Source organism: Hermetia illucens, chromosome 4 (assembly GCF_905115235.1).
Source record: "Hermetia illucens chromosome 4, iHerIll2.2.curated.20191125, whole genome shotgun sequence".
NCBI classification, from domain to species: domain Eukaryota; kingdom Metazoa; phylum Arthropoda; class Insecta; order Diptera; family Stratiomyidae; genus Hermetia; species Hermetia illucens.
Window position 1 is genome coordinate 106,590,372 of NC_051852.1, and position 25,415 is coordinate 106,615,786.

At 41.7% G+C, this 25,415-nt stretch overlaps 1 protein-coding gene across 1 annotated transcript in view; it reads right to left on the reverse strand.

Moving 5' to 3' along the window:
* Positions 1–24,811, reverse strand: part of LOC119654020 (axonemal 84 kDa protein-like) — a 36,055-nt gene extending 11,244 nt beyond the window's left edge. Inside the window, exons 1-10 of the mRNA XM_038059183.1 lie at positions 24,533–24,811; positions 24,425–24,477; positions 24,125–24,358; positions 23,978–24,052; positions 17,430–17,515; positions 17,270–17,371; positions 17,041–17,207; positions 12,648–12,753; positions 12,278–12,524; positions 1,850–3,050 (exon numbers count right to left, since the gene is read on the reverse strand). Of these exons, the coding sequence (XP_037915111.1) occupies positions 1,850–3,050; positions 12,278–12,524; positions 12,648–12,753; positions 17,041–17,207; positions 17,270–17,371; positions 17,430–17,515; positions 23,978–24,052; positions 24,125–24,358; positions 24,425–24,477; positions 24,533–24,701 (2,440 nt within the window). The 5' untranslated portion in view covers positions 24,702–24,811. The remainder of the gene's footprint in view (positions 1–1,849; positions 3,051–12,277; positions 12,525–12,647; positions 12,754–17,040; positions 17,208–17,269; positions 17,372–17,429; positions 17,516–23,977; positions 24,053–24,124; positions 24,359–24,424; positions 24,478–24,532) is intronic.
* Between the last annotated feature and the right edge of the window lie 604 nt (positions 24,812–25,415).

Sequence of the window (25,415 nt, forward strand, 5' to 3'; positions counted from 1 at the left end):
ACGCTGCACTTGACTTCCTGAGATTTTCGAGTTATCGCAGCGCAAGCGCTTCACTTTCGTCCCCAATTGCAATGGCAATAGCCTTTATTTTTCCACGCTCGATCTGCCACCATATCCCGAAAGTCAGTCAGACCTTATTGCACCTCTCCGGGACCTGACCAACAACCTCATTTGTGCCGGAGAGAAGAACACTCTCGGTAGCAACCCAGTGTTCATCAATATTCTACGCCAAACTGTTTAAGATGAGTGCCATCCGGTCGCAGGATAGTTTTCCCACTCCCGCGAAAAGATATGAGCGCGGAACACAAGCAAAGACAGGGACTATCAGGTAATGAGGCCGATGTCAGCGCCTGCCTTATTTAATTCAGAAGATAACTTTAAATTTCCTACCGACCGCGACTTGGTTGGGACCTAGCAGTTAATATGTCAGTTTCTATGGTCGAACAATGTGCCTCCAAAACGAAATGGCGGAAGTTGCAGAAAACGGTAAACCTCTTACCATTGCAGAGAGTAAATACGACCTTGTTGTCACTTCGATCATATTACTCTCAGGACAAAAATCGGGAAGTGCCCTGCCCCGCTTGAAAACCCCTCTCATACTCTAACCATCTCCATAACGATCCACAAAACCGTGTTTTCCCATCACATGTCCGAGCATGGTGTCATCAGAATCCACCTTAGCGTAATGCCACCTTTAGAAAGTCTTTCCTGGACTGCGTTGAGTTACTCATTGAAAGTCGCCTTCTCCCCGAATCGAAACTCTCGATTGGTGTGTAACACTACACTATTGAGATGATTCTCATCCTGAAGCGGAAACTCACAGCTAGCATTCCGTCGAATACCGGTTCTAGTACAGCATTAATCTGACAACGGATTATCGCTTACTTCTGGAAGACTTGCGATAATATAGCAGGACATTGCCGTAATGGGAAGAGGAGTGCCCCCGGAGTCGCACCATCTTACCCAAGTTAATCTCAGAATGTCCATCCCTCGATCATTTTGAAGAAAACGACTATTCTTCCTGATACTGCCGTCGAAAACAATGTGAAGACATGCTAGGAGAGTGCGTCTGATTTAGGTATGAGACTAATATTCATTAGCGAACTGGTCATAACATATGTTAGCCTTTTAATGAGGATTATTCCCATAGCACACTCCAGGCAATATTATTCCAACTAGGAAGTTGATGGCAAACCTGCAACGCACAAAAAGGGGAGGGCGGCTCCTGAAGCGGCAAATCGGGAAATCGGTCAAAAAATTTCTGTACCGGTGTCCTAAAATCGAAACCAAAAAAGTAATAGAAAGCTTAACTATTAGCCGAATACTGAATAGCCAAACCTCCTCACTGAGCAAACAAGGAGAGAACAGGCCTACATTGAAACCTAAAGAAACTTCAAGCTATTGGAAATAAGTTGATAGTGGCGTTCTATAGAGTAGTAAACCATTCAAAGAACTAGGTGCATTCACTCTACCATCATTCAACGGTTATTCTCTCCTCGGGAGATAAAAGCAGTAACCACAGTAATCAGAAAAGAGCTACTGACAGTTTACAGTAGGATAGGAGAAATCAGAACTTCAGCCTCGGAAGGCAAGGTTAATAAAAGCCTTCAAGTTCGCAGTAAACACAATACCAGAAATGTTTGCCGAATTATACGGGAGACCTCCATACCATAGTAGGAATGTCAAAAGCTTTTGTTACGAACTCAATGAGAATATTGTCCCCGCGAGTATCCAATGCATACTGCGTGCACTATTTTGGGACACCATGTACGATGTAGCTACCCTTCAGTAGTGGATAACGAACAACTTGTTGAATTATAATTACCGACGGTAACCTCTTCTTACTTACCATCAGTTAAATTTTTGGGTCGCAACGAAGTAGGTGAAGCTGGACCTCTCCTTATACGTCGAAGAGAATCTGAGCTTGAAATTGAAGCTAATGAAACTTTTGGCACCGAACGTCTTCCTGCAGCCTTAAGTCTTGCTCTGCTCTTCTTCATTGATTTTCTTGCATGTCTGTCTATTTCTATCCTGGATCGAGCTGTGTTCTCTGTATCAGATGCTTCACCCCGAGAATCCATCTTAGATTTGTCCTTGCTGAGCAATCTCATGACTTGCCACCAAGTAACAAATATTGGTCTCCGGGTCTCTGTTTGCTCGTCAATTTCCTTAAGATACTGCGATAGAAGTTTCTTTTCTGAAGAATTCAGGCTCCTTATTTCATCGGGGAACTCTTCAGCTAAGAATTCTGCTGAGTTAATTTTTAACGCGCGAACTTTATTTGAACAAGGAAATAAATTCGCGGGTGGAGTGGATTCCGCGGCAACTTTGATTTGAGTGACATGTGACTGTGGTGTTATTCCTGAAATACTTTCTGCCTCACTTCCTGTATACACTTCATCTTCAGCAGAATCCAATGCAGCTTCTTTGCGAATTCGTTCTGCTTCATGGGCCAGACCGGCAAGCCGTTCCCGTTCTTCTTCTATTTCATCAGGAAATTTGTATAAGGAATCCATTCGAGGAAGTATTTGATTCATTATTATATAATGAAGATTTTTCCTTCCATCCATTGTACCTAAGTCAATGTCCTCGGTTTCATAGGGTTCTCTCGTCGATGTATCCGCCACTGTTGAAAATAAACTCATCTTATCTTCGTCGGACTTATCGTCCAACATGTCCGGTTTTGTATTCCACCTACAAACTTTCGGGTGACACCAGCAGCATAGACTTGGTGGCAACTTGATTGTTATTTTTATCAAAGATTCGACTGCCACCTGATTTTTTGAATCTAGATTGGCCGGCTCTAAACCTCTCGTGCTACTGTGGAAAAGTTCAGACGCTGTGAGAACTCTAGATTCTCTGAAAATGAATGATTTAGTTCTCCTGCGCTTTGGTTCATATTCAACTTGGCAGATGAAATCTCGATACTTGAGCTTTTCAGGAACTTCCTTCGAATTAAAGTAGCCATTCGGTATCTGAAGTTGTTCCGGCTTATAAAGGAAATTATACTCATAGACGCCACCGAGAATGATGTATTCACGAAGATTAATCTAGAAAAGGAAGATAACATTTGTGTTTTATATATAAATTATATATATATGTAGATAAGATTCCATTATAATATGAAACAGAATTTGCATCATCGCCATAACGCTCGATATTAAAACAAGTCGGGAAACCGGAACCTAAACGCTTCAGGTATTGTATGTTTTCTATATTAGAATATTTGACTAGACATTTGTCCCATTTGTACGCAGCTCGTAATGTTTACGCATTCAGTACTCCAACCTATTCACTTTAGTGTAATACTGACAAAACCTTATATTGCAGCAAATTTGCACAGAAACGATAACTTGGACCCATTATAACTTTGTTAGTAGTAGTGCGATTTCTACCAAACCTGGTTGGATAATGCTCAATATTATAGCCTATATTTATTATTTCTAACATAAACTTTGTTCCAGTGAACTTTCGAAAAATATAGTACATAATAATAAAAATTATTAGTATTAACTTATTAACTTATTAACTTATTTGAGTAGATATCGTAGCGTAAGGTATAAGCTAGGTATGTTAGATACCATGTGCCTGGACCAGCATAATTTTTTTTTAGAGGTTGAGTAGTTTCTGAGAACGGGACCTTGAAGTAATTGAACCTTTTCTAACCCCTCCACTCCTCCCCTCTGCAACCAATGTGGAAACTAATATCTGCTCCAAAAAGTACCAACCGAAACCTGTCGTGACCTTTCGTGACTCTATTCCCTGAAAAAAAATGTTATACTTCCCTTTTGCATGTATGAACTGTGCCCAGAACGATGTTACCCACTGTATGCGAGACCACCGTTACATATAATAACACAAGTGTTCTGGAGAAAGAGGCATTTAAAAGGAGTGAACGCCTTTTCCAAAGACACGAAAGGATACTTCATAGACTGACCACTCCTCAACTCACAGTGGGGTAACTACACCTAGTCAGGAGATGCCGAAGGAACTAGTAATAATAATAATAATAATCGTTGGCGCAACAATCCATATTGGATCAGAGCCTTGAAGTGTGTTAGAGCGCTTCATTCAAGACCGTAACGGTACACTAGGAGGCAATGTGGTCAGCATTGCGCTCGCCCGAGATTATTACCCTGATTTAACTCAGGTACTCATTCACAGCTGAGTCGACTGGTATCCGACGTCAAATCACGATGCAAATTCCACTGCCACCAGTGAGATTTGAACCGCGGCCTTCCGTACGATAGCCTTGTTCTCTAACCACTCAGCTATCCGGAACTAGTGCTTGCCTAAAATTGATAGACCAGGGGGGAGCTTCCTGCAAGCTACCATTTTTAGTTTTAACTGTAAATATATATTTTAAGAGCGACTTACCCCCTTCATCAGTGCAAGGCTACTCGTAGCTTTGACGGATGAAACTACTCGTAGCTTTGTACCGAAATATAGATTTACATTTAAAACCAAAAATTGTAGTTTGGAGGAAGCTACCCCTGGTCTATCAATTTTAGGCTAGACTACAAGGAGCAGACAAAAATCTAGTCTCTTAGAACTAGTGCTTGATTCATTTGGGAGAAACTCGACGATCCTGCAAATTCGCCTGAAGTCGACGTCAGTGAAGGGTGAACATCATGGAAGTGCACAGTGGGAAACCATACCTAGCAGAGGAACAGTGTCCGAATCGTTGGCCCTACTCGGAGGAAGAATAATAGATTCTTCGGAATTCATAAAGGACAAATACAATATGATCCAGGCTATCAAAAACATGGTCAGAATCATTCATGTTCTGTACTACACTGCCAAGGACGATGCAAATGCCTTGAAGAAAGCAAACATCACTCAGGCAACACAAGTGACTCCCCCCCAAAATACAAAGGATGGTAAACTTGAGAAGAGAAGTCGAGATAGAGCGAACGATTCTTTTGGATCTTCGCAAGACGTGAAAAGGAAAAAAGCTTTTCACCGGAAAAAGGGAAGGCCAACAAAGTGGAAAAATCAGCGCCGGCTTCAGTAGACCCAAAGAAGGTAAAACCTCACAAAGCAAATGGAGAAGTATAGACCAACGCTGGCGAAAATAAACGTACAGCACGCAAAAGAGAATTACACTTCGGATTGATAATCATCTCTAAAAAAGGTGATATCAGGTCACGAGAAAGTCAAATCCAACCCGGAACTTATAGACCTTGGGGAAAGCGTCAGCCGTCAGACCGATCTGAAGAAGTCTCAAGGTAAGATGGCTGAAAATTTCCTTGACAAGACGGAGAAATCCTTAGGGGAGTAGGCACAAATACAAACCGAGATTGTGATTTAATAAAAAGACAATGATGAAGTCACGACCAAAGAGGATATTCACGGGGACCTAGAAAAGCAGTTCGAACCGCTCCGTTTGTAAGAATCTGCAAACGGCAACTATACGCTACAAGAGGTGATCGAGTTTCCGGAAGTTTCATTCGACTGGGCAACAATAGCTGGCATCTACATACATTGCTATGCTCCACTAAACTCGACGATAACAGAATTCGAGAAAATTCTAGGTATGCTGACCTCGGACTACTAAGACAAGGTGCCGTTTTTTTTTGGAAGAGGAGGCAGCAAAAACTACGAACGAAGCCCAATAGCATCCCGTTTGCTTGCTCCATCGTCATGCCGCCCGATTTGCCTTATAGACACAGTAGAAAAGAGGCTCAAAGCGCTTATCAGAGCAACAATTTGGATTCCATCAAGCCCACTCAGCGATCGACGCCGTAGACGTGGTTTTGAAACTGACTCGAGGCGCGCGCGATGTTGTCTAATAAATGCTGTGCCGTGGTGGCGTTGAACGTCAAAAATGCGTTCAGTTCAGCTAGCTAGGAATGAATAAACAGCTCATTGGCTAAAATGAGTGTGCCTGGGTACTTGACTAAGCTCCTCGAAAGGTACCTCGCCGAAAGGACGATACGATACGAATGAGGGACCTTGTCAGTATACCGTCCCAGCAAGTGTACCACAGGGCTCAAGCGTGGTGGTGTCCTGGGGAAGGTGATGCACAACATAATCCTTGTCCTTCCCATGCCAAAGGAAGACATAATCAGTTTGGCAGATGATCAAGCTAAGGTTGTCGTCGCACAACAACCCGAAGATGTTGAAGTGGACGTTAATGAAACAACTAATAATAATCTTTAGCGCAACAATGCATATTGGATCAGGGCCTTGAAGTGTGTTAGAGCACTTCATTCAAGACTCTAAGGGTACACTACAGGATTACAGCACCCTGTAGAAGGCATTGTGGTCAGCATTGCGCTCGCCCGAGATTATTACCCTGAACTGACTCAGGGACTCATTCACAGCTGAGTCGACTGGTATCCGACGTCAGATCACGATTCAAATGCCACTGCCACTGGTGAGATTTGAAACGCGACCTTCCGTACAAAAACCTTACGCCATAACCATTCAGCTATCCGAAAATAATTAGCCCCATAAAAGCGCAGCTGAGATTTTTCAGCTTGACCTTGCGGAACAAAAGACGATTAGTCTTCGTCTTCACATCATCACTTCAAAGGTGGTTATCAAATATCTGGGAGCGATGATTAATCAGATGATCAATTTCAAGGAACACCTGGACTAGACCCGCATAAAGTACCAAAATACAGCCGCAGATTACTTATGGTCAGAGTGATTCGCTCTACTCTATTATAGGGGGCACCAGTTTGAGAGGAAGCGTGTGAGAGCGAAGGAGGTAAACATGACTTACCGCAGCGTGTGTTATTGCGTAAATAGTCCTGATGAACATTCTAGCAACTGAGTCACGCTATCTGTACGCGAAAAGAAGGTGAAAGGCTACCGAATACTGAAGGGCGGCAAGGCGGAAAAGGCTGGAAAAGTGACAGCAATAGTGGGATGGCTCGCAGAGGGGTCATGGACCCACACTCTAATTTCTCGTATTTTCGATGGATAAATAAATCTGCAATTACATATTAAATATTCCGATGCCTCCGTGATGCTCTCATTGGGGAAGCCAACCTAAAACAACTTAGAGGAAGGCCAAGCAAGTATGATTACACGGTAAGAGTACATACCTAATGAGTATACCTGTGCGAATTATATATCTGAACAATACAAAAAGCATCATTAGCAAAAACTGTAGAGCAGACTCAAGTGGTATGCTACCCAAGGAAAAGAGGGTATGGACCATCGAAGTTCAAAGTATATGTGTGAAGCAACCAACATGAACTCCAGGATAAGAATTGTATCCTATCCGTGGCTTTTCATAAAAGTAATAGCTACGCCTTAGTCTAATAAAGGAAAGCCTGGGCCCCAACCAATTTCCAATACCCGCAGTCACCTCATCAAGAAGATACTGCGAAGACTTACGAGAGGATCGACGGTATAAAGATCTTTGGACGCAACGAGAAAGGGAAAACGCAAAAGGAAAGAAAAGGAATAGATTTATCACTTAGAGGCTGCTACTGAGAGCGGTAGCACCTACTAGTGAAAAAGTGTAATTGCAGAGCTTACCTGACATGCAACCTATGCTATATCGTACTGATGTTGATCATAAAAATACATCCAATTCTGCCAATTCACCGTTAAAATAAGAACTTCTGACTACTTGACAACATTAATTGAGGTTTACCTTTCGAAAAGGACCCTCTGATGCAACACCAACTATCGCATCAAATGCAAGTGTCGGAACTAGATCCTCGACTATCCTGTGCATAGTTTCCAAATTCCCCATCAGGCACATCCCTCATGCGGATAGGGGAATGCTCGACAGATGTGTTTTGAACGTGCACATGGATACATTCGCATTCGCGTATAAGCATGCTTACACGCAGGCCGGGTAGGTATAAATAAAACGGCCACCCCAGAATTAAAATTGGCCATAGGAACCAAGAAATTATACCAAATATGGTGGAGCAGAAGAGGAATAAAGTTATGATGTGGGTCTTCGGAAACATGAAAGAGGAATGAAGACGTCAAGCGACAAAATGAGCCAGGCAACACAGCTGACGCCCGTTGAAAACTCTAGAGAGGAGAAACCTGGGAAGAGGCTGCGAGACCGGTTATTGGAACCGGGAAACCCCAAAAAGAAAAAAGAGCTCAACTCCCAAAAAAGTAGGGTAGGAAAGGAGGACGGGAGAAGCTGCGCCGAACCTCATATAGCCGCTATTCTGCGACAGGGGATAATATTTCACAAGGAGGATAAGGCAGGTAGAAGGAAGGCGACACCTTGGAAAAGGAAAGATCATCATTATCGTCAACAACGGCGAAACAACCGATATCCCGGTTTTGCGCCGAGGCCCACCAATTCGATATCCCTAAAAGCTGTCTGGCGTTCTGGCCTACGCTATCGTAGGCAGGGTCTGCCTCGTCTTCCTTTTCTACCCTTATAGACTTTCCGAACTGGATCATCCTTATCCATACGGATTAGGTGCACTGCAACCTATTGAGCCGGATTTTATCCACAACCTGACGGTCATGGTATCGCTCATAAATTTCGTCATTACGTAGGCTACGGAATCGTCCATCCTCATGTAGGGGGCCAACAATTTTTCGGAGGATTCTTCTCTCGAACGCGGCCAAGAGTTAGCATTTTTTCTTGTTAAGAACCCAAATCGCCAAGGCAAGATCATTTTCTTGTACAGTAACAGCTTCATTCCTATGGTGAGACATGTCGAGCGAAACAATTTTTGTAAGCTGAAATAGGTTCTGCTGGCGGCCAACAGCCGTGTGCGGATTTCATCGTCGTAACTGTTATCGGTTGTGATTTTCCCTAGATAAGAGAAAGGTCTCAAAGCTGTAGTCTCCTATCTTTATTCTTCTCGTTTGACCAGTGCGATTTGATGTTGTTTTTTTTAATTAGTTTTTAGTACTGACGTTGTCACCATATATTTCGTCTTGCCTTCATTGATGTACAGCCTAAGGTTTCGCACCACCTCCTCGACCTGGATGAAGGCCGTTTGTACGCCTCGGGTCGTTCTTCCAATAATGTCGATATCGTCAGTATTGGTCAGTAGTTGGGAGGACTTAAGAGATCAGGTATAGTTTCACACTGGCTATGCTATGATAGAGGGCCTTAAAATCGATAAAAATTTGGTGCAACTGATGGCTATATTCCAACAGGAGTCTATGTGGCAAGCGATGACCACATAGAGATATCTAATCTGTTGCTGATTTGCCTGGAGTGAAGCCTCTTTGGTATGTGCCAATGATGTTCTGAGTATATGCTGCTATCCGAACTAGCATCTCCCTTTTTATGCGTGGGGCAGATAATGCCTCGTTGGAAAGATCGGAGAATGATAAGACCGGAGATTTTCATCATCTCCAAACGTGGTGCAGGTTACGCTGACAGTCTCAGGAGAATGAAGGCAAACCCCGAACTCACCAGTTTGGAGAATAATATTAGCCGTATTAGACGGTCCCAGGAAGGAGACTCTATGACCATCCAGAAATCCAAGTATTTAATTGCGGACAAGTTTTTGAGCCAAATTGGAAAGTCATTAGGACAGGATAAGAGCTAGCAGGCCGGAGATCACTATAGTCGGCAAGGATATAGATGATATCACCACGAAGGAGAAACTTTGCAAGAAATTTGAAAAGCAATTCGAGCTTATCGGACTACAAAAGACAGCGATGAAATGACCAAAGAAAGCGTAAGGTAGAACACAAACTTCCACCATTAGCCTACCAGTGGGAGTAGCACTCACACTGCTAGCAACAAAGAAAGTAAGAATAGGCTGGATTATATGTCGGCTTAGGGAGTAGGTGGCACTGAACGATGCTTTAGATGTCTTGAATTTGGTCATACTACAAAAGCATGCTCCAATTCGCAACAATGAGGAGGAGATGCGGAAAAAAACGTCATATCAGCAAAGACTGTGGAGCTAAGCCAAATTACCTGCTGTGCAAAAGGAAGAGGGGCGTGTACCATCGGCGACATATTATCAGAATACAGTGGAGCCCTTAACACAAATCGCAAATACAAACCAAACCATCGGCGAGAAAAACATCGATGTGGCTATAATTAGTGAGCCATATCGAAATCACAGTGGTCGCATTTAATTTAAGGATCAAAACGAGTCAAGCAGCACTTCAGCACGAAGCACACGCTATCCAGGAAATTATGGAGCGTCCGGAGGATGGATTTGTAAGATCAGCAATGAAAGGAATCCACATATATAACATAGTCGCTATGCTCTACCCAGCGCTACACTTGTATGAGCAGATGAGAAACGCCCTGGTTCTGGATGCAAGAGGACGCGCCGACAAATATAGCAGAAGATTTTAACGCATGTCGGATGGACCATCCAGACAACCACTGCGAGTGAATGCGTTTTGCTCGAAGTATTCGCGAATGTCAGGATCTCTTACACTTTCAGAGGAAAAGCCTGGAATCTATAGTAAACCTGGCATACGTGAACACCACTTTGATCAGTAGAGTTACTTGGTAAGCCTATGAGGATTATATTCACACCGACCACCAGGCAATCTGCATAGAAATCAAGGACGAATTGAGTTCGAAAAAGAGCGCTTGCGGATGCTTAGTAATTGAAGAGAAGTTGCAGGAAGTAGGTACTAGGATTGGTTTCTGGCGACTGTTGTGTCGTGTTGACTGACATACATGTTCCCGGATATTTAGCGAATTGAGAAGACTCTATGGTACGATACGGACGAGAGCCCAGAAGATTACATCGCCAAAGCGAGAATACCACTTTCGATTCCTCGGTATTGGGTACCCTGCTTTGGAATATCATGGATAACGAGGCGCGTACTTTTACGGTTCCAAAAGGGCTACGATCGTCGGCTTTGCGGATGACCGGCTGTAGTTGTTCCATCAAAAAATAAGGATATGGAGGTCTTCCCGACGGGAATAGTGAAAGCAGTAAAGTCCTGTCTAGAAAAAGCCGAGCTGACATTAGCGGGTGAGAAAACGGAAGCAGTATTAACAACGTATCATAGAAAGAAGCACACTGTAAAAGTGGAAGTCGGTGGACACACAGTCATCTCAAGCTGGCTATCAAATACTTGGGGATGATGATTGATGTTAAGCTGAACAAGAGTATGCATGTAAAAAAGCAGTCAGCGCCACCGCAACACTTGCAAAAATATTGAAGAATATTGCCAGGCCGAAACACTCTCGAAGGTTGCTTCTAGCCTGAATGGTGCGATGTCGTACACCCACGCAAATGGGACGAGGTTCATTTTCAACATTAGGGTATAGCTTCAGCAGAACCATGGGGAGACCAACTACTACGTTACCAAATTCTTCACGGGACATGGTGCTTGCTATTAGTATTCCCTGCATCGTTTTGGTTTGGATAATTCTCCCAATTGTCCTACATGCAGTGGCATACCGGAGGATCCACATGCCAAAGTTAACAAAAGAGAGGAGGAATCGAACAAAGCGCTGCGCAGGAGCATGAACCCGGAGAGTATAATTGCGGAGATGAGATGAGAGAACTCGCTTAGGGTAGGTAGGTAGGCCTATGAAAATAGTGGAAATAGTTTGGTGCTCAGCAGCGTGATATATATTTGTTCCACTAAGCGAAATCTTCTTTTTCAGGTATGGGAAAAATAATGCGAGGTTACAAATCACCACGGAGGACTTATGGTTATTAAGACGATAAATTGCAAGAACCCTTACTTTCGTATTTGATGATGGCAGCATTTGTCGATCTCGAAGCCGCCAGTCAGAAATCATATTTCCCTCTTTACCTCAGCAGGATGAGAATCGGGATAACTCAATTTGCTTGCTGAGTAGAATAAGGAAAACGATCATTGTAGGAACCCAAAATAGTCTATCATAGTGACAATTCGAACTTTGACACGGCTAATCCACTGACAATGATAATATGGTTGTTAATCGGACTCCAACTGTAAGAGGATTCAACTAATACTATGCTGGGAATGCCAAAAATGAATCCACCTCCAATCCTCTTTGTTCTTATTATGAACACTGTCACACACATTCAACGTGCCCTATGCACAGCTTTGTTCAAATAATGTTTTCCTAGTGTCCCATAACTAAGCTGGTCTCCAGAGACTTGTGCAGAGAGCCTTATGAGCAAATGGTGTAATTTGTGCCGAGAAGAACTCACTTGCTGAGACTGATCTGAGCATCGAAATTGACGGAAAGCGACCAAAGGGCCGACGGAAAAACGATGGCTTGATACATGGTGGAAGCCTCTCGACTCCATGAACATTAGAACCATAACCAAACGGAATCACTTGAGACGAGCCGACCCCGCTTTTGAACAGGGCAAAGCCTAAGAATGAAGCAGTTTCTCATATAAATTACCTCATCATCTGCTAATCCCAAAGTTTCCGGCCGTAACATATTAATTTCCTGGCGATATTCCCGATCTTCTCTCTCGTTAAATTCGCTTTCCATGTCAAGGCAGGTTTGGTCAGTAACAATCGGAGGCTCAATCAATGTTTTAGTTTTCTTCTTCCCTGCAGCTGGCTTGGTTTTTTGCGACATTTTGCCTTTTTTCGTCGCATCCTTTTTATTACTTTCCTGCTGTTTCGCGTCCTCCTCAAGGGTCCTTGAAAATTAATTTAAATAAACGTAATTTCTGGAGATTATAATATGCTCGACCATATCCTCGAATCAATATAATAGCAAGTTTAGTGAAATAACGAACCATCAATATTTACTAAATCGATACCTTAGGTCCTCTTCATATTGTTCTCGTTCCCTTTTCATTTGATCCAGTTTTTCTTGCTCTAACTCCTTTCGTATGCTCCATTCTTGAGCTAAGACTTTCTTCAAATCTGGAAAAAATCATTAATGAACTCTGTTAGATTGTTTGGTTCCATCATGTCTTTTGTCAATGGAAATCACCGTGCGTTGCTTTCGAGAATTGGATATTCCTATCTTCCCCACCGTACTAAAGAATATTATAATATGCAAATTCGACGCCTTTCCAGGAACTAGCTCCCCTTTTGCTTCTTCATGTCCGAAAAGTCATTATATGTATGGTTGCCGTAAAACCCAATTTGGAGCATAGCGCGTCAACCACACGCACGTATGGAGATATTGACCTCTCTCAATATGTGACCTATCCAATGTCATTTCCGCCTTCTGACCAACACATCCACAGCCAAGTTCGTCGTTAGTTACCGTCTTAGGCCAAAATACTCCGATGAGACGATACAAATATGAATTGATGAAAGCTTGGAGTTCGCGACTAACAGGTCACTTTAAATATATTACTCTGATAGTACCACAGAGAGAACAAGCTCAACTTGATGTTACTGTTGAGATAGTTGCATTTCATTTTTGGACAAAACAACGAAAGCGGATTCATCGCTGCTTTTAGCTACATAAGGTTCAGTGACGCCGATCGAAAGATCGATGCTCTCCGCGTTCTGCTCATTAATGGTGCGATGGCCACTCAGCCACTGGGAACCTTTTCCAGTTCCAGGATTACTTTGGCTAAAATCCTCCCGACAGCGAACACACTTCCAATTGTCGCACTTAAAGCTGATGCACTAATTCTGAATTTTAACAATTGTCTCTTTGTTCCATATTTTGGGAAAAATCTCAGATTCCCAGAATACGGTGAAAGTAACGACTTTGCAGAGGCTTCCGGGGTTGCAGTGCTTTCCGTTGCTATCTGCTGGGGGTCTTCCAGCTTCACCGTATTTGGTGAATGGATCGTTTCCACATACCGGTCGAACCACCAGCTGCGTCCTCAACACAAAATTCACTAACTCCGCTGTTCTTAAAAGAGGCGGAAGAGAAGATTCTGATAGATAAAAGTTTGCCTATAGTCCACCCTGATTGCTCAAAATTTCAGTTGAGTTTGAAGTCTACCACTAAACCTTTTTAGTATAGTTGGTATAATTAGTGTAACAGTGCACTATTATAAGCTAGTGCGCCATGTTTGGGCTTCCTCTAGTAATCAAAACTGCAAGCGAAGGTGGCGAGAACTGAATGAGCACAGTGCCAAGAACAGAATGATCACCTAGACTCAAATCGACGCCACCTGCTGAAGCTAAATTCTTGCGTACGGGTGAGCACCTGTCTTTAGCCTACAAACAGCCTCCGCACAAACCACCTTCGGGCAAAATAATCCTCCAGGCACTTAAGAGGGTTTTCAAGCTGCCATCGCTTAAAAAGTGCTCTCTCCGGTTTTCAGAAGAGGAGGGTAATGGTGCTGAGATCCTGCAACGACTTGGTGTCCAGAATAACCTTAACACCTCCACCACCTTAGGCAGTAAGGTAGAAGAAACAGCCAATCCACAATCTGCGTTCCTGAACCGGATATTAAGAAGAACAAACCGGCTTAGGAGCATCACATTAGAAGTGTGGGATCCTAAAACCATCGAAGGGAGCATACGGCTCACAGCATCTTCATTTAAATCGTAGATGAGATACCATATAACATTGATTTCGTGATGGGTTTGGATCCATTTCCAGCAACTCCACTTCGAAATTCAGGTAAGACAACGTCCGAATTACCCCGAAAGACGCATCAAATCCATTGCTGGAATTGTGAAAATAATTCATATAATGGCAACTAGCATGGTACGACGTAAAAGAAGAGTACAACATTTTGGTAGAACTCTGATTTAGTGAGACAGTGGAGAACGGCAAGAGTGCTACTACGTAGATGCCAGTCTGCGGGTCCGGATGACATTATTCCTGCCCTAATAATAGAGGAAATGGATACCTGGATCTACATATTCGGAATATATGCCGTACTTGCCTAGCACATGCTTCTATTCGTAATATTAACTGGCCTGATGCGAAGATAATATTTATTCCGAAACCAATCAAACTTACCTACACCGACGCAAAAAGGTTCCGATCGATCAGTCTAACTTCCATTATGCTAAAAAGACTCGAAAGATTAGTAGATCAGTCCATAGGGGACACATACATCCCTAGGTGGCCACTTCACTATAAGCGACATGCCTACCAGAAAGGCAAAGCCAAGGAGATAGCACTCCATTAGCTAACGGCAAAAATTGAGAAGGCAGTGCTCCATAAAGAATACGCATTCATGGAGGTCGAAGACACCTTCAATTATGTCTCATTCGCGGCGATTTGTACTACATAGATTCGATCCGCTGTTAATCAGTTGAAAATGATCCACGTATTAGTGGGACAGAAGTCTGTTGAGGCAGGGTGCCTTAGGGTTTGTCTGGAAAGTAACCACTTGACCAGAGCTGTGAACAGAAAGACGCTCTGGTTGATAGTGATAGACGAAACTCTACGGATAGGATGGACAGAAGCGAAGTGAAATTTATGCCGAATGCTGATAACTTAATGATGTTGATGTCAGGGATATTTCCCTCCATGATAAGTGAAGTTCCGAAGGGCGTGTTCGGAAAGGTGTGCATGTGAGCTGCAAAGTGCGGGGCAATTCCAATCAAAATGGAGTTGATGCTATTTACCACCAAGACATGGGTGCCCGAATTTCATTTCCCGGGGATAAATGGACAAAGATTGGCACTTTCCTCCAATGGGAAGTATCTGGGTATGATCCTGGATCCCAAATTAAATTAGAGACTGAATGTACATAGAACTAAGGGTTTAAGAAGACCAGTATAGCTTTCTACGTCTAGAAGAGAACCTTTGTAAAACGACGAGGTCTCCGGCCAGGGATGGTAATTGGGATGTACACAGTCGCGGATATACATAGTGTAACCGAGTGGTATGTTCTTCCAGGATTCGCCTCTGTACTCCAGGCGGAATTACTGGAGACACTGCAGGCTTCTCGATGGCCGTACCGTAGTCACTTTAACCGACAGCTAAGCGCCCATTAAGGCGTTATACGGGTGATGGCCAGTGGTGATACCATCCAAGCTGCTGAGGCACTATAGCGATGCACTAAACGGAGCGGACAGCACGATCGAAGTCATGGTTTCTCGATCATCGGAAAATAAGGTAATTGGCCCCGCGGGTCTCTGCTCTTGACAGTCCCTTGGTAGACGCAGTCAGCGTCCCGCTGGCTGTTGTCAAGGATGGAATCTACTAGTACTACGGAATAAAACCAAATTATAGATGGCGAAGGATCACCACTCGTGCCAATTCCATGAGTATCTAGCCCTCCTATAACACGACGATCGCGTGAGCTTCGTACAGGGTTACGGTGTTTTGCGCAGGTCATTTGTCTAGGCATACCCTACAATCACGGAGGAGAGGGAAAAACCCTCAAGCACTTCGTTTGCGATTGCCCAACTCTAGCTAGAGCCGGACTACGGACTTTAGGTAAATAATTCTTTGAGAATTTCAAAAAGATACATAGTAGGTTGGGGAGCTGCCATTCTTCTTAAACGCTAAGACTGGCTCTTAAGATCTGAGCCGGCTGGATTCTGCTCTCCTTGTTCTACCCACAGCAGTCATGGTTTTAGGAGTTGGGAAAGGGGGGCTCCTCGGAGTGGCCACTAATACTTATGTTACCCACCTATCTTACCGAACTTGATATAGCAATAAATAATGTTGGAGTGATGATATATCTTTTTCTTGTGATTCAAACACCAAAGCTTTACGTATTCCCCCAATGTACAGGTTCTCGGTGAGAGATGAGGGCATTCAAAATGGTCATTAAGTTGATAGAAAGATTTTACTGGATCAAAAGTATGGTAGTTTTATTGTTTGATAGGAAGAGTTTTGAGTTTATATTCAGTTAATAACGCATCATACCCACAGCCATTAGCAAAAAGAATGACTTCTTGAATCAGCTTCAATTCAAACCAAGCGATTCCTGTCGTTCATATATAGGTTATGTTTGCACATTAATGAAAAGACGCAACTAACGCCTGGTCACAGCTCCTAAGGGAGAGACGGACTGTAATCCAAATCTGTTTAAATTCTATAGTAATTGACTATTTTAAGTTAACTACAGAAGATATACGACTGCTGCGAGTTAACACTCATGAAAAGTAGCATCAAATTACAAGATTTAGGAAATTTCCTTTTGGAATATAATATTCGTGTTCGAGTGAAAAATGAAGAAACCCATCATTAAAAGACTTGCTATAAAGGAAAAGGAGCAAAAAGGTCCCCACTGGGTATATATACAGATGTCTAAAAAAGTCAAAATCTACCTTGAACTTCCGACGAAGCATGCCTCAGCTTATAGCTTCCACTGTACTGACTTCGATGGTCAAAATTCAGATGAAGTCCCCTCATTACCAAATTATTGTAAGCAGCATTGAGGGGGATCGTTACTGTGCTTTTGATAGGCTCCAATTCGATGAAAAGCTCCATTAAACTAGAAGCAGATAAAAATTAATCTGAGATTACATATTTAATTTCACAAATATCTTAACTTACTCGAGCTTTTCCAAATCGCATTGGATATTTCGAAGCGCCCAGAGAGCTACTTTAAATGACTCTGAATCCACAGCGTATTTTTCGGACATGGGATCAATCATACTTTGGATAGAAACGTTGTTTCAGTGGTTTGATTTGTGGATCGATGAGGAGTACTTACACCATGTTCCCTTCGGTATTAATTAAAATCATGTAGGTGAGATTATCGATGCTACTTCTGATACGATTGCGTATTTCGTTTTTAACCTGAACAACGGAGACAAGTAAATTGTTCATAGTGAATTCTTATTATTTTTGTTAATATAGTCCCATTGCAATATCCAAAATTCTTTAAATTCGGTAAAGTATCATGACACCTTGTGGTGTACAGTCAAAAAAACTTGAACCGGCTTTCAAAATTCTGGACTAGTTCATCGTACCAAAAAGCAGGAAAGATTATTGCAATGAAACACTAATTCATGGCTCTTAGGGGCCAAGGAAACGAGCCAACCAGCCACCATCGACACCTTGAAAAATGTAGATACAAAAAAGCTATATGCAATGGTGAAAACTGATGGGACCCAGTGTTGAATTGAAAAGAATTCCATAACAATAATGGTTGCGCAACAATCCAATTGGATTAGGGCCTTGAAGTGTGTTAGGGGACTTCATTCAAGACCGTCACGGTAGACTACAGGATTACAGATCCCTATACTAAGCACTGTGGTCAGCATTGCTTTCGCCCGAGATTATTACCCTGATCGGACTCAGGGACTCATTCAAAGCTAAGTCGACTGATATCCTACGTCAAATCACAATACAAATCCCACTGCCACCAGTGAGATTTGAATCGCGACCTTCCCTGCAGCAGCCTTGTCCTCTAACCATTCAGTTATCCGGAGTTACCCTAACAAGTTGGGAAATCGGAAGCTGGACGCTTCAGGTACGAAAGGTTTTCTGTATTTCTTAGTAAGTAGCACATAATATATGCATATATTATGTGAGAGTATCCACTTTCGGGTGATATTGACATTCATAATCTTCAATTTTCAAAGAAGCAACAACTTTGACATATTATAACTTTGTTAATAATAATGCGTAAGACTAACTTGGTAAGATCATATCCTATATCATAGTCTACATCACTGCAAAATTTCGTGGTGCGAGGATGTATCTAAGGGGGGTTTCCAGCCATTGACAAAAAATTATAGTAATATACTATTATTCACTTTATTTGAACAGATACCGGTATGGAAGGTATTTCGGAAGCCAGGCACCACGTAGTGCCAGCCTCCTGTTTTTTTCAGATTTTTCGGTTTGATAGTTTCCGAGAATGGCCCCCTTAAAGAAATGGTCACTTTCAACCCCCCTTACTCCCCACCTCTCTAACAAATGTCGAAACTAAGACCGTCTTCGAAAATACTAACCGAGAACTTTAATTTGACACCCCACATGACTATATTTGATGAAAAAAATGTTACACCCCCCTTTTGCATGTACGGGGACCCCCCTTAAATTCAACGTAAAAGAATATAGATCACTGTATGTGTGAGCGTTCACAGTTCCCACCTTTCTACCTAATTTGGTGTCAATCGCTATGATCGTCTCTAAGAAAAATCCGTGCGACGGTCGGACAGACAGACAGACAGACAATAAACCGATTTTAATAAGGTTTTGTGTTTACAGAAAACCTTAAAAAGCGACTGTAAAGAAACAGAGAAAAAATGGAGCTAGAGCATTGCCCAGCCGATAAAGACTATCGGTTCCGGCAACAATGAAATGGAAAGGTAAACCAAAACCAAATGGCAGAAGCTCTAAGCGACAATTATACAGAAGACAGATGAGTTTCCTATGGACTAAAACCACCAGAATTCTTTTCAAACTTGGGTTAATACTCAAAGAGTAGAACTCCTTAAACAGAACTTGTTTGCCACATGGACAAAAAGAGTCCATCTCTTTTTGGTGATTTTTGGATTGGATTTTGGTGATTAAATTTATTTATCAAGTGTAGCGAGTATGAAAATGAAAGCTTGAGCTATTAAATTTATAAGCTGAGAATTCATTCTTCTTCTGTGTTTTCAAAAATAAAACAAGGTAACTTCATACCAGTACGCTGAGGCCCACCAATTCAATATGCCTAAAAGCTGTCTGTCGACCTGACCTACATCAGGTGGGATAAAGTTGATGAGAGAGGGGGGAAACGAGTTGCCAACAAAAATCCTTTACACCAAACCTGCGAAATTAATTATTGTGACCTCAGCACTAGCAGAAGTGCAAACCTGGACAGTTGATAAAAATAAGGGATAAAAAGAGAGAAGGACAAGAATGGAATTAAGATCCAGAATTGATAAACTGGGCTGAAGCTTACATAGCAGGAAAATATCTATGCTCGGCAAAAAAGCCAATTTTATGTAAGCAGCGTTGAACTGAGTGTCATAAGGAGGACGCTAGTGGAACTAACGACTAATCTGAAACCACGGACAAGTTTAGAAAAGGTTGGATCATGTATAGACTCAGAGAGCAAGTACTTGAAAAGTTGTGCTTCAAATGCTACATACATACATTTAGAGTAAGGAGAATATGGATGCAGAAAACCAACACAAAAACAAGTAGCGGCGAATGTTCGGCTTAAAGAAGGGAGTTGAACCCTTGGCTAAATCAAATTGATACAAATGTATCTAAATCACTGCGGGATCAACTCAAGGCCTGATCAAATCAATAGAGAATCGAATATAAACACAGCGCTACTTAGATAAAAGATCTTGTCTGCAGGCGAATAGAATTTCCAAAGGATAAAGGTGCCAACGAACCAACCGCGCTGCCTACGAAATTGCAATGAACAAGATATGTGGGCAAAATTCACCGAAAGTGACGTGCTCTGTTGAAAATAATTACATTTTTTTTTCCACAGCAGACGGCCCAATAGGACAGCTTCTCTATCGCAGAGATTATCGAGGAGGAACTATAGAAGATCTGTGAATGTATTGTAGATAACAACGTAATAATAATCGTTGGCGCAACAATCCATATTGGATCAGGGCCTTGAAGTGTGTTAGAGCACTTCATTCAAGACCGTAACGGTACACTAGGAGGCAATGTGGTCAGCATTGCGCTCGCCCGAGATTATTACCCTGATTTGACTCAGGTACTCATTCACAGCTGAGTCGACTGGTATCCGACGTCAAATCACGATGCAAATTCCACTGCCACCAGTGAGATTTGAACCGCGACCTTCCGTATGACAGCCTAATGCTCTAACCACTGAGCTATCCGGATAACAACGTAGCAACAGCGAAAAGGCAAGCACCAGGCAGGTCCTTCGGTGGAGCTAGACCTGAACGCTCAAAGTTTGCCAACTTTCTGGAATATAGTGTTAATTTGGAGAGAACTAAAGTGGCCAACCTTTCAAAAAGCAGACACAATAAAATATCTCGGGGTTAAGAAGTTCCAAAACTTCTTTGACATGTTTTAGAGTATTACAGATAAGGCTGTTTAGAGACTACCGCTTAGGTACTAATACCTCACCTAAGTGAGCACACACTTAAGCTTCTAATGCTTTGAGTTTTTAAGGCTTTTGCCCCCTTCCAAAACTTTTTTTATAAATGTAGAGATAACTACAGGTTAGTTTTCATTCAATTTATCCACCTTCCTATTGACAATTAACATCTAGTTTGGCGTCTTCAACTTGCTGTATCATCCATTCCAAAGGTGTTTGTTACAGTGCACTAGTCTCCATTTCCAGCAGGAGCTTGGATAATGTAGAAATCTGTTTCCCCGAACTCTAATAAACCCATACCCTAATACCCCTAATTATCGGGAGTGCTAAGTAAAGAAAATTAACTCTGGGGACCGAATAATTTATACGAATTAGCCGAAAATACGAACAATCGATGTACGGATTATCGGGATTCCACTGTTGTAGATTTTCCACATATTCGTCAACACATGGTCTATCAAACGGTTATCTCATCTTCCTACATTTTACCGTGAGAAAAGACAAATGCAAATCGACTATATTCTCACAGAAAGCAAGCATTTTGTCACCATCACTGATTGAAAAGCCGTTCCCTTATAGACCTGCCATTAATAGCTGTCTTGCGAATCAAGCGTGAGGAACGTGCTGGCCTGCATTACGAGTGCGAAGAACTATGGAATCATGGTAAAAATATAATCCAAAAAGCGGTCTATGCAACCCTCGTGGTCACCAACCCTCGTAAGCGTTTCGTCAACCGAGATACTTAGCTTTAGAGTATCATCATCAACGGAGCAACAACCGGTAAGTCTAGGCCTGCCTTAATAAAGAACTCCAGTGACCCGCCCACCGTAACCTATTGAGCCGGATTTCATCCACAACCAGGCGTAGGCTACGGAATCGTTCATCCTCATGTAGCGGGTTAAGCTTTAGAGTATAGATGTCCAAATCAAAGTTTATTAAAAGAAACATCTCTATCATCAATTTCTCGTCGCTAAAACACTGGCCAATTGGTAAATTTACGGGAATACCAACCAGGAAGTTAAGAAAACGATCAGTATTACCTGTGCGTTTTATTAAAAAGATTTTTACGTTAAACAGAACACTCGTGACGCCGAAAGAGATCTGTATTGGCTAATCAAAAACCACATACAAAATATCGAACACTTCTGTTGCGTTAATGACAAGAACGGCTGGCTCCGTGGGAACCCGGAATTCATATATCTCAGGGGAATTTAAAGGCGTTTTTGGCATCTCGCGTTCGGGATTATACTGCTTCGAGTGTTAATGGTCGTTCTTGTCAGGGGTCTGATCTTGGTCCTGGCAGTTCCTGATCAACATCAGCAAGAAAACCAAGGAATCTTACTTTAGCCAACGCGTATTTGATTCATTTTCTTTATTAAATCGCCTTTTTACAACCAGCGTTAAGGATAGAATTAGTCAAGTTTACAATCAGGTTTATTGCATAACCTTGCCAAATAGAATAGCTGTACTAGTTTTAAATTTTTTACACATAAATATTCATCTCAAAGATAGATCAGATAATAGCGAATAACTCACGCTTGCCAGTTTGAAAGATTCCTTGAAAATCTCATCCAAACTTGAACTCTTGCTGCACCTAATGCTCCCGCATACTCATTGAATTACAGCTGAGTTTTCATTCCGTACTTTTTGTTGTGAGAAAAGAGCATGGCTCTTTAAAAACAAGGGTTTTTGTCAGACACCTCTCGAAATTAAGAGTTAATATGCATCTTCTCGTTGGACATCCTTGCACATGAGCAGAGTCATTTCCTTTTTTAAGGTTTTGTGTAAAACAAAACCTTATTCAAATCAGTTTACTGTCTGTCCGTCCGTCACACGCATTTTTCTCAGAGACTGTAGCAGCGATTGGCACCAAATTTGGTAGAAAGCTGGGAACTGTGAACGCTCACGCATACAGTGAATTACATCCTTTTACGACGAATACATGCAAAAGGTCTCGATTAGTACTTTTCGAAGATGGTCTTAGTTTTGACATTTGTTAGAAAAATGGGAAGTGCGGGGGTGGTACCCAACCGAAAAATCTGATAAAAATCAGAATGCTGAATGAATGCAGAATATGGTGCCTGGGCTCCGAAATACCTTCCATACCGATATCTGTTCAAATAAAGTTAATAATAGTATATTACTATAATTTTTAATAATTGGCTGCAAAACTCTCCTTAAGTTCATCGCAGCACCACAAAACTTTGCAGTGATGTAGACTATAATATAGGACATGATCTTACCAAGTTAGTTAGTCTTACGCATTATTACTAACAAAGTTATAATACGTCAAACTTGTTGCTTCTTTGCAAATTCAAGACTATGAATGTCAATATCATCCGAAAGTAGATACTCTCACATAATATATGCATATATTACGTGCTACGTACTAAGAAATACACAAAACCTTTCGTACCTAAGGTGTCCAGCTTCCGGTTTCCCGACTTGTTTTGATTTGAAATGTACTGAATCCGTATCCACCAATAATTTGCAGAATAAATAATGCGGAACCAGGGCTTTTCCAATAAGCAAAATAAAGTGACTTTTTTTTAGAAAAGGGCCGTTAGGATTACATTGCCCTTTTCAACAATCTTATGAGCGAATTGCAAAGAGTGCGAGGTATGCTTGGTATCTTCTTGATTCATGATTCACTGAACACGCTAAGGAAAAGCAAGAGTTGGTATTCAACCAGAATTCAGTCATATCAGCCAAGCCCATTGAGCTAAATGTAATCGAATCAGCTAATTTTATTACGTTTGGAATTGTTTTTTAAATATATCCTTTATGGGATGGTGAAGGTAAGAGAATAAGGGCTAGAGATTTACTTCCTAGCATAAGGCAAATGAAGCATTGTATAACAGAATACAGGTGATTCCTACTCGAAACTAGCTATAAATCCTAAACCTGTCCGAATATATTAGAAAGTTGTGAAGTTTCTCACAAACAAAGTCAAAGGAAAATTGAGCCGACCCCGCTTGTGAACGCGACAAAGACTAAAGAAAAAGAAGAAGGTCAAAGGAAACTCAAATGTTCCCCAGAATTAGTCTTTCGATATCTAGGAATGATTTCATCGGTTTCTTTTCCAAATTTGGTGATACCCCAAAACAACAGATCCGTGGACCAAAAACATGGGAGAAAATTTCTCTACAGTAGTTGAAAAATTAAAATCTCATATTATTTAGGTAAAGGCATCAAGCAGAAAAGCGTCTATGTAACATTACTTAATAACTTACCTTCACCAACTCGCTTCGGGATTTGATGTGATGTTTTTCTGTCTCCTTCAGGATTCGTTCCAGTTGGTGCATCATCTAAAAAAAATTCACGGTTGTCACCCACTTTATCAAAATGTTTAAAATAACCACCTTAATCCCATTTCCTACATGATAAAAACAGATCAGTTCTATTGGAGGGATTTTAGTTTCTAAATGCTTTCGGGTCAAATCTGGTTCGCTCATATCCTGCGTCAGGATACTCCGTTCATTTACATCCAGCAACCAATTGAAGGTGGAATTTATATGCATCCACTCTTCAAAGAACCATTGGTAAAGATACGTTCTAATTGCAGGGGCTGAAAGCAGGTCGGGGATTCTATCACAATTCACGAACTTTTCCCACTATAAAAAGGGATTTCTATTAGATGATTGTTCAACCTCGGTAACTCAGATCTGGAAGACAACAACCTTTCTCAGCTCTTCCTCTTGGTTCACAATACTTTCATATTTCTCCTTTATTACTGATTATAAAGTCTGATTAATTCCTGGAGATAATTCATGACGTGGAAACAATACCTGCGAAAGCTTTGTTGTTTTCCTGCACTGCTTCCAAACAAAAGTCATGCCTATATTGTCTTCTAAAGTACTCATCAGCATCAATGAAAGGTGTGATTTCAGAAGAGATTTGAACCGATTTTCGCTCCTTTTCATCGTTCCCTGCCTTGCTTTTCTTTTTCTTGACCATCCCTCAAATCACTCAGAAACGGGGCACTCTTAACCAAAAACCAAACAAGTAAGTGAATAGGTTCGCAATGAAATAAATATCTTCAACAGTTCAAAGCTTCTATAAATATATTGAAAAGAAAATACAAATATGAATTCGTAAATTAATCTCTTTCATATGTTTCCTATAAGTGTCATGGGTGGTTGACAGTTTTGAGGAATTTTCCAAGGAACCCTTAACAATATTATCGGCCTTATCAACGCAAACAATTGAAAAATTGTCATATCAAGAAATTTTCTTCGTCGCTTCATAATCCCAAGATTGTGAATTCAATGTCTGCGTATTATCCCTTAGTAATTTTCTTTTAATCATCAAGGTCGAAATTCCGAAGAGGAATCCACCACTCGTTTCCATCCACCAATACCATTTCAGGATATGTGTACCTGTTTTGCGCTGAGATTGGCCCAACAGTACTCTTTAACTAGGGACACAAAGTGATAAATAGAAAGCACCATGGCCTAAAAAGTCACTCTATCAGAATAATACGACACGGATTATGATTTTCTTCCAAAAATCATAACAAATAATGGAAAGGAAATGCTGCCACACAATCAAAGGCTTGTTTAATACCCCTACTCAAGCTCAGTTGGCCTAAAAATTTTGGAGATCCTTACGGGTGTGCACAGATGGACGATCCTTGCTCATGGCTAACCCATGTGCAGATCTCCCATCGGA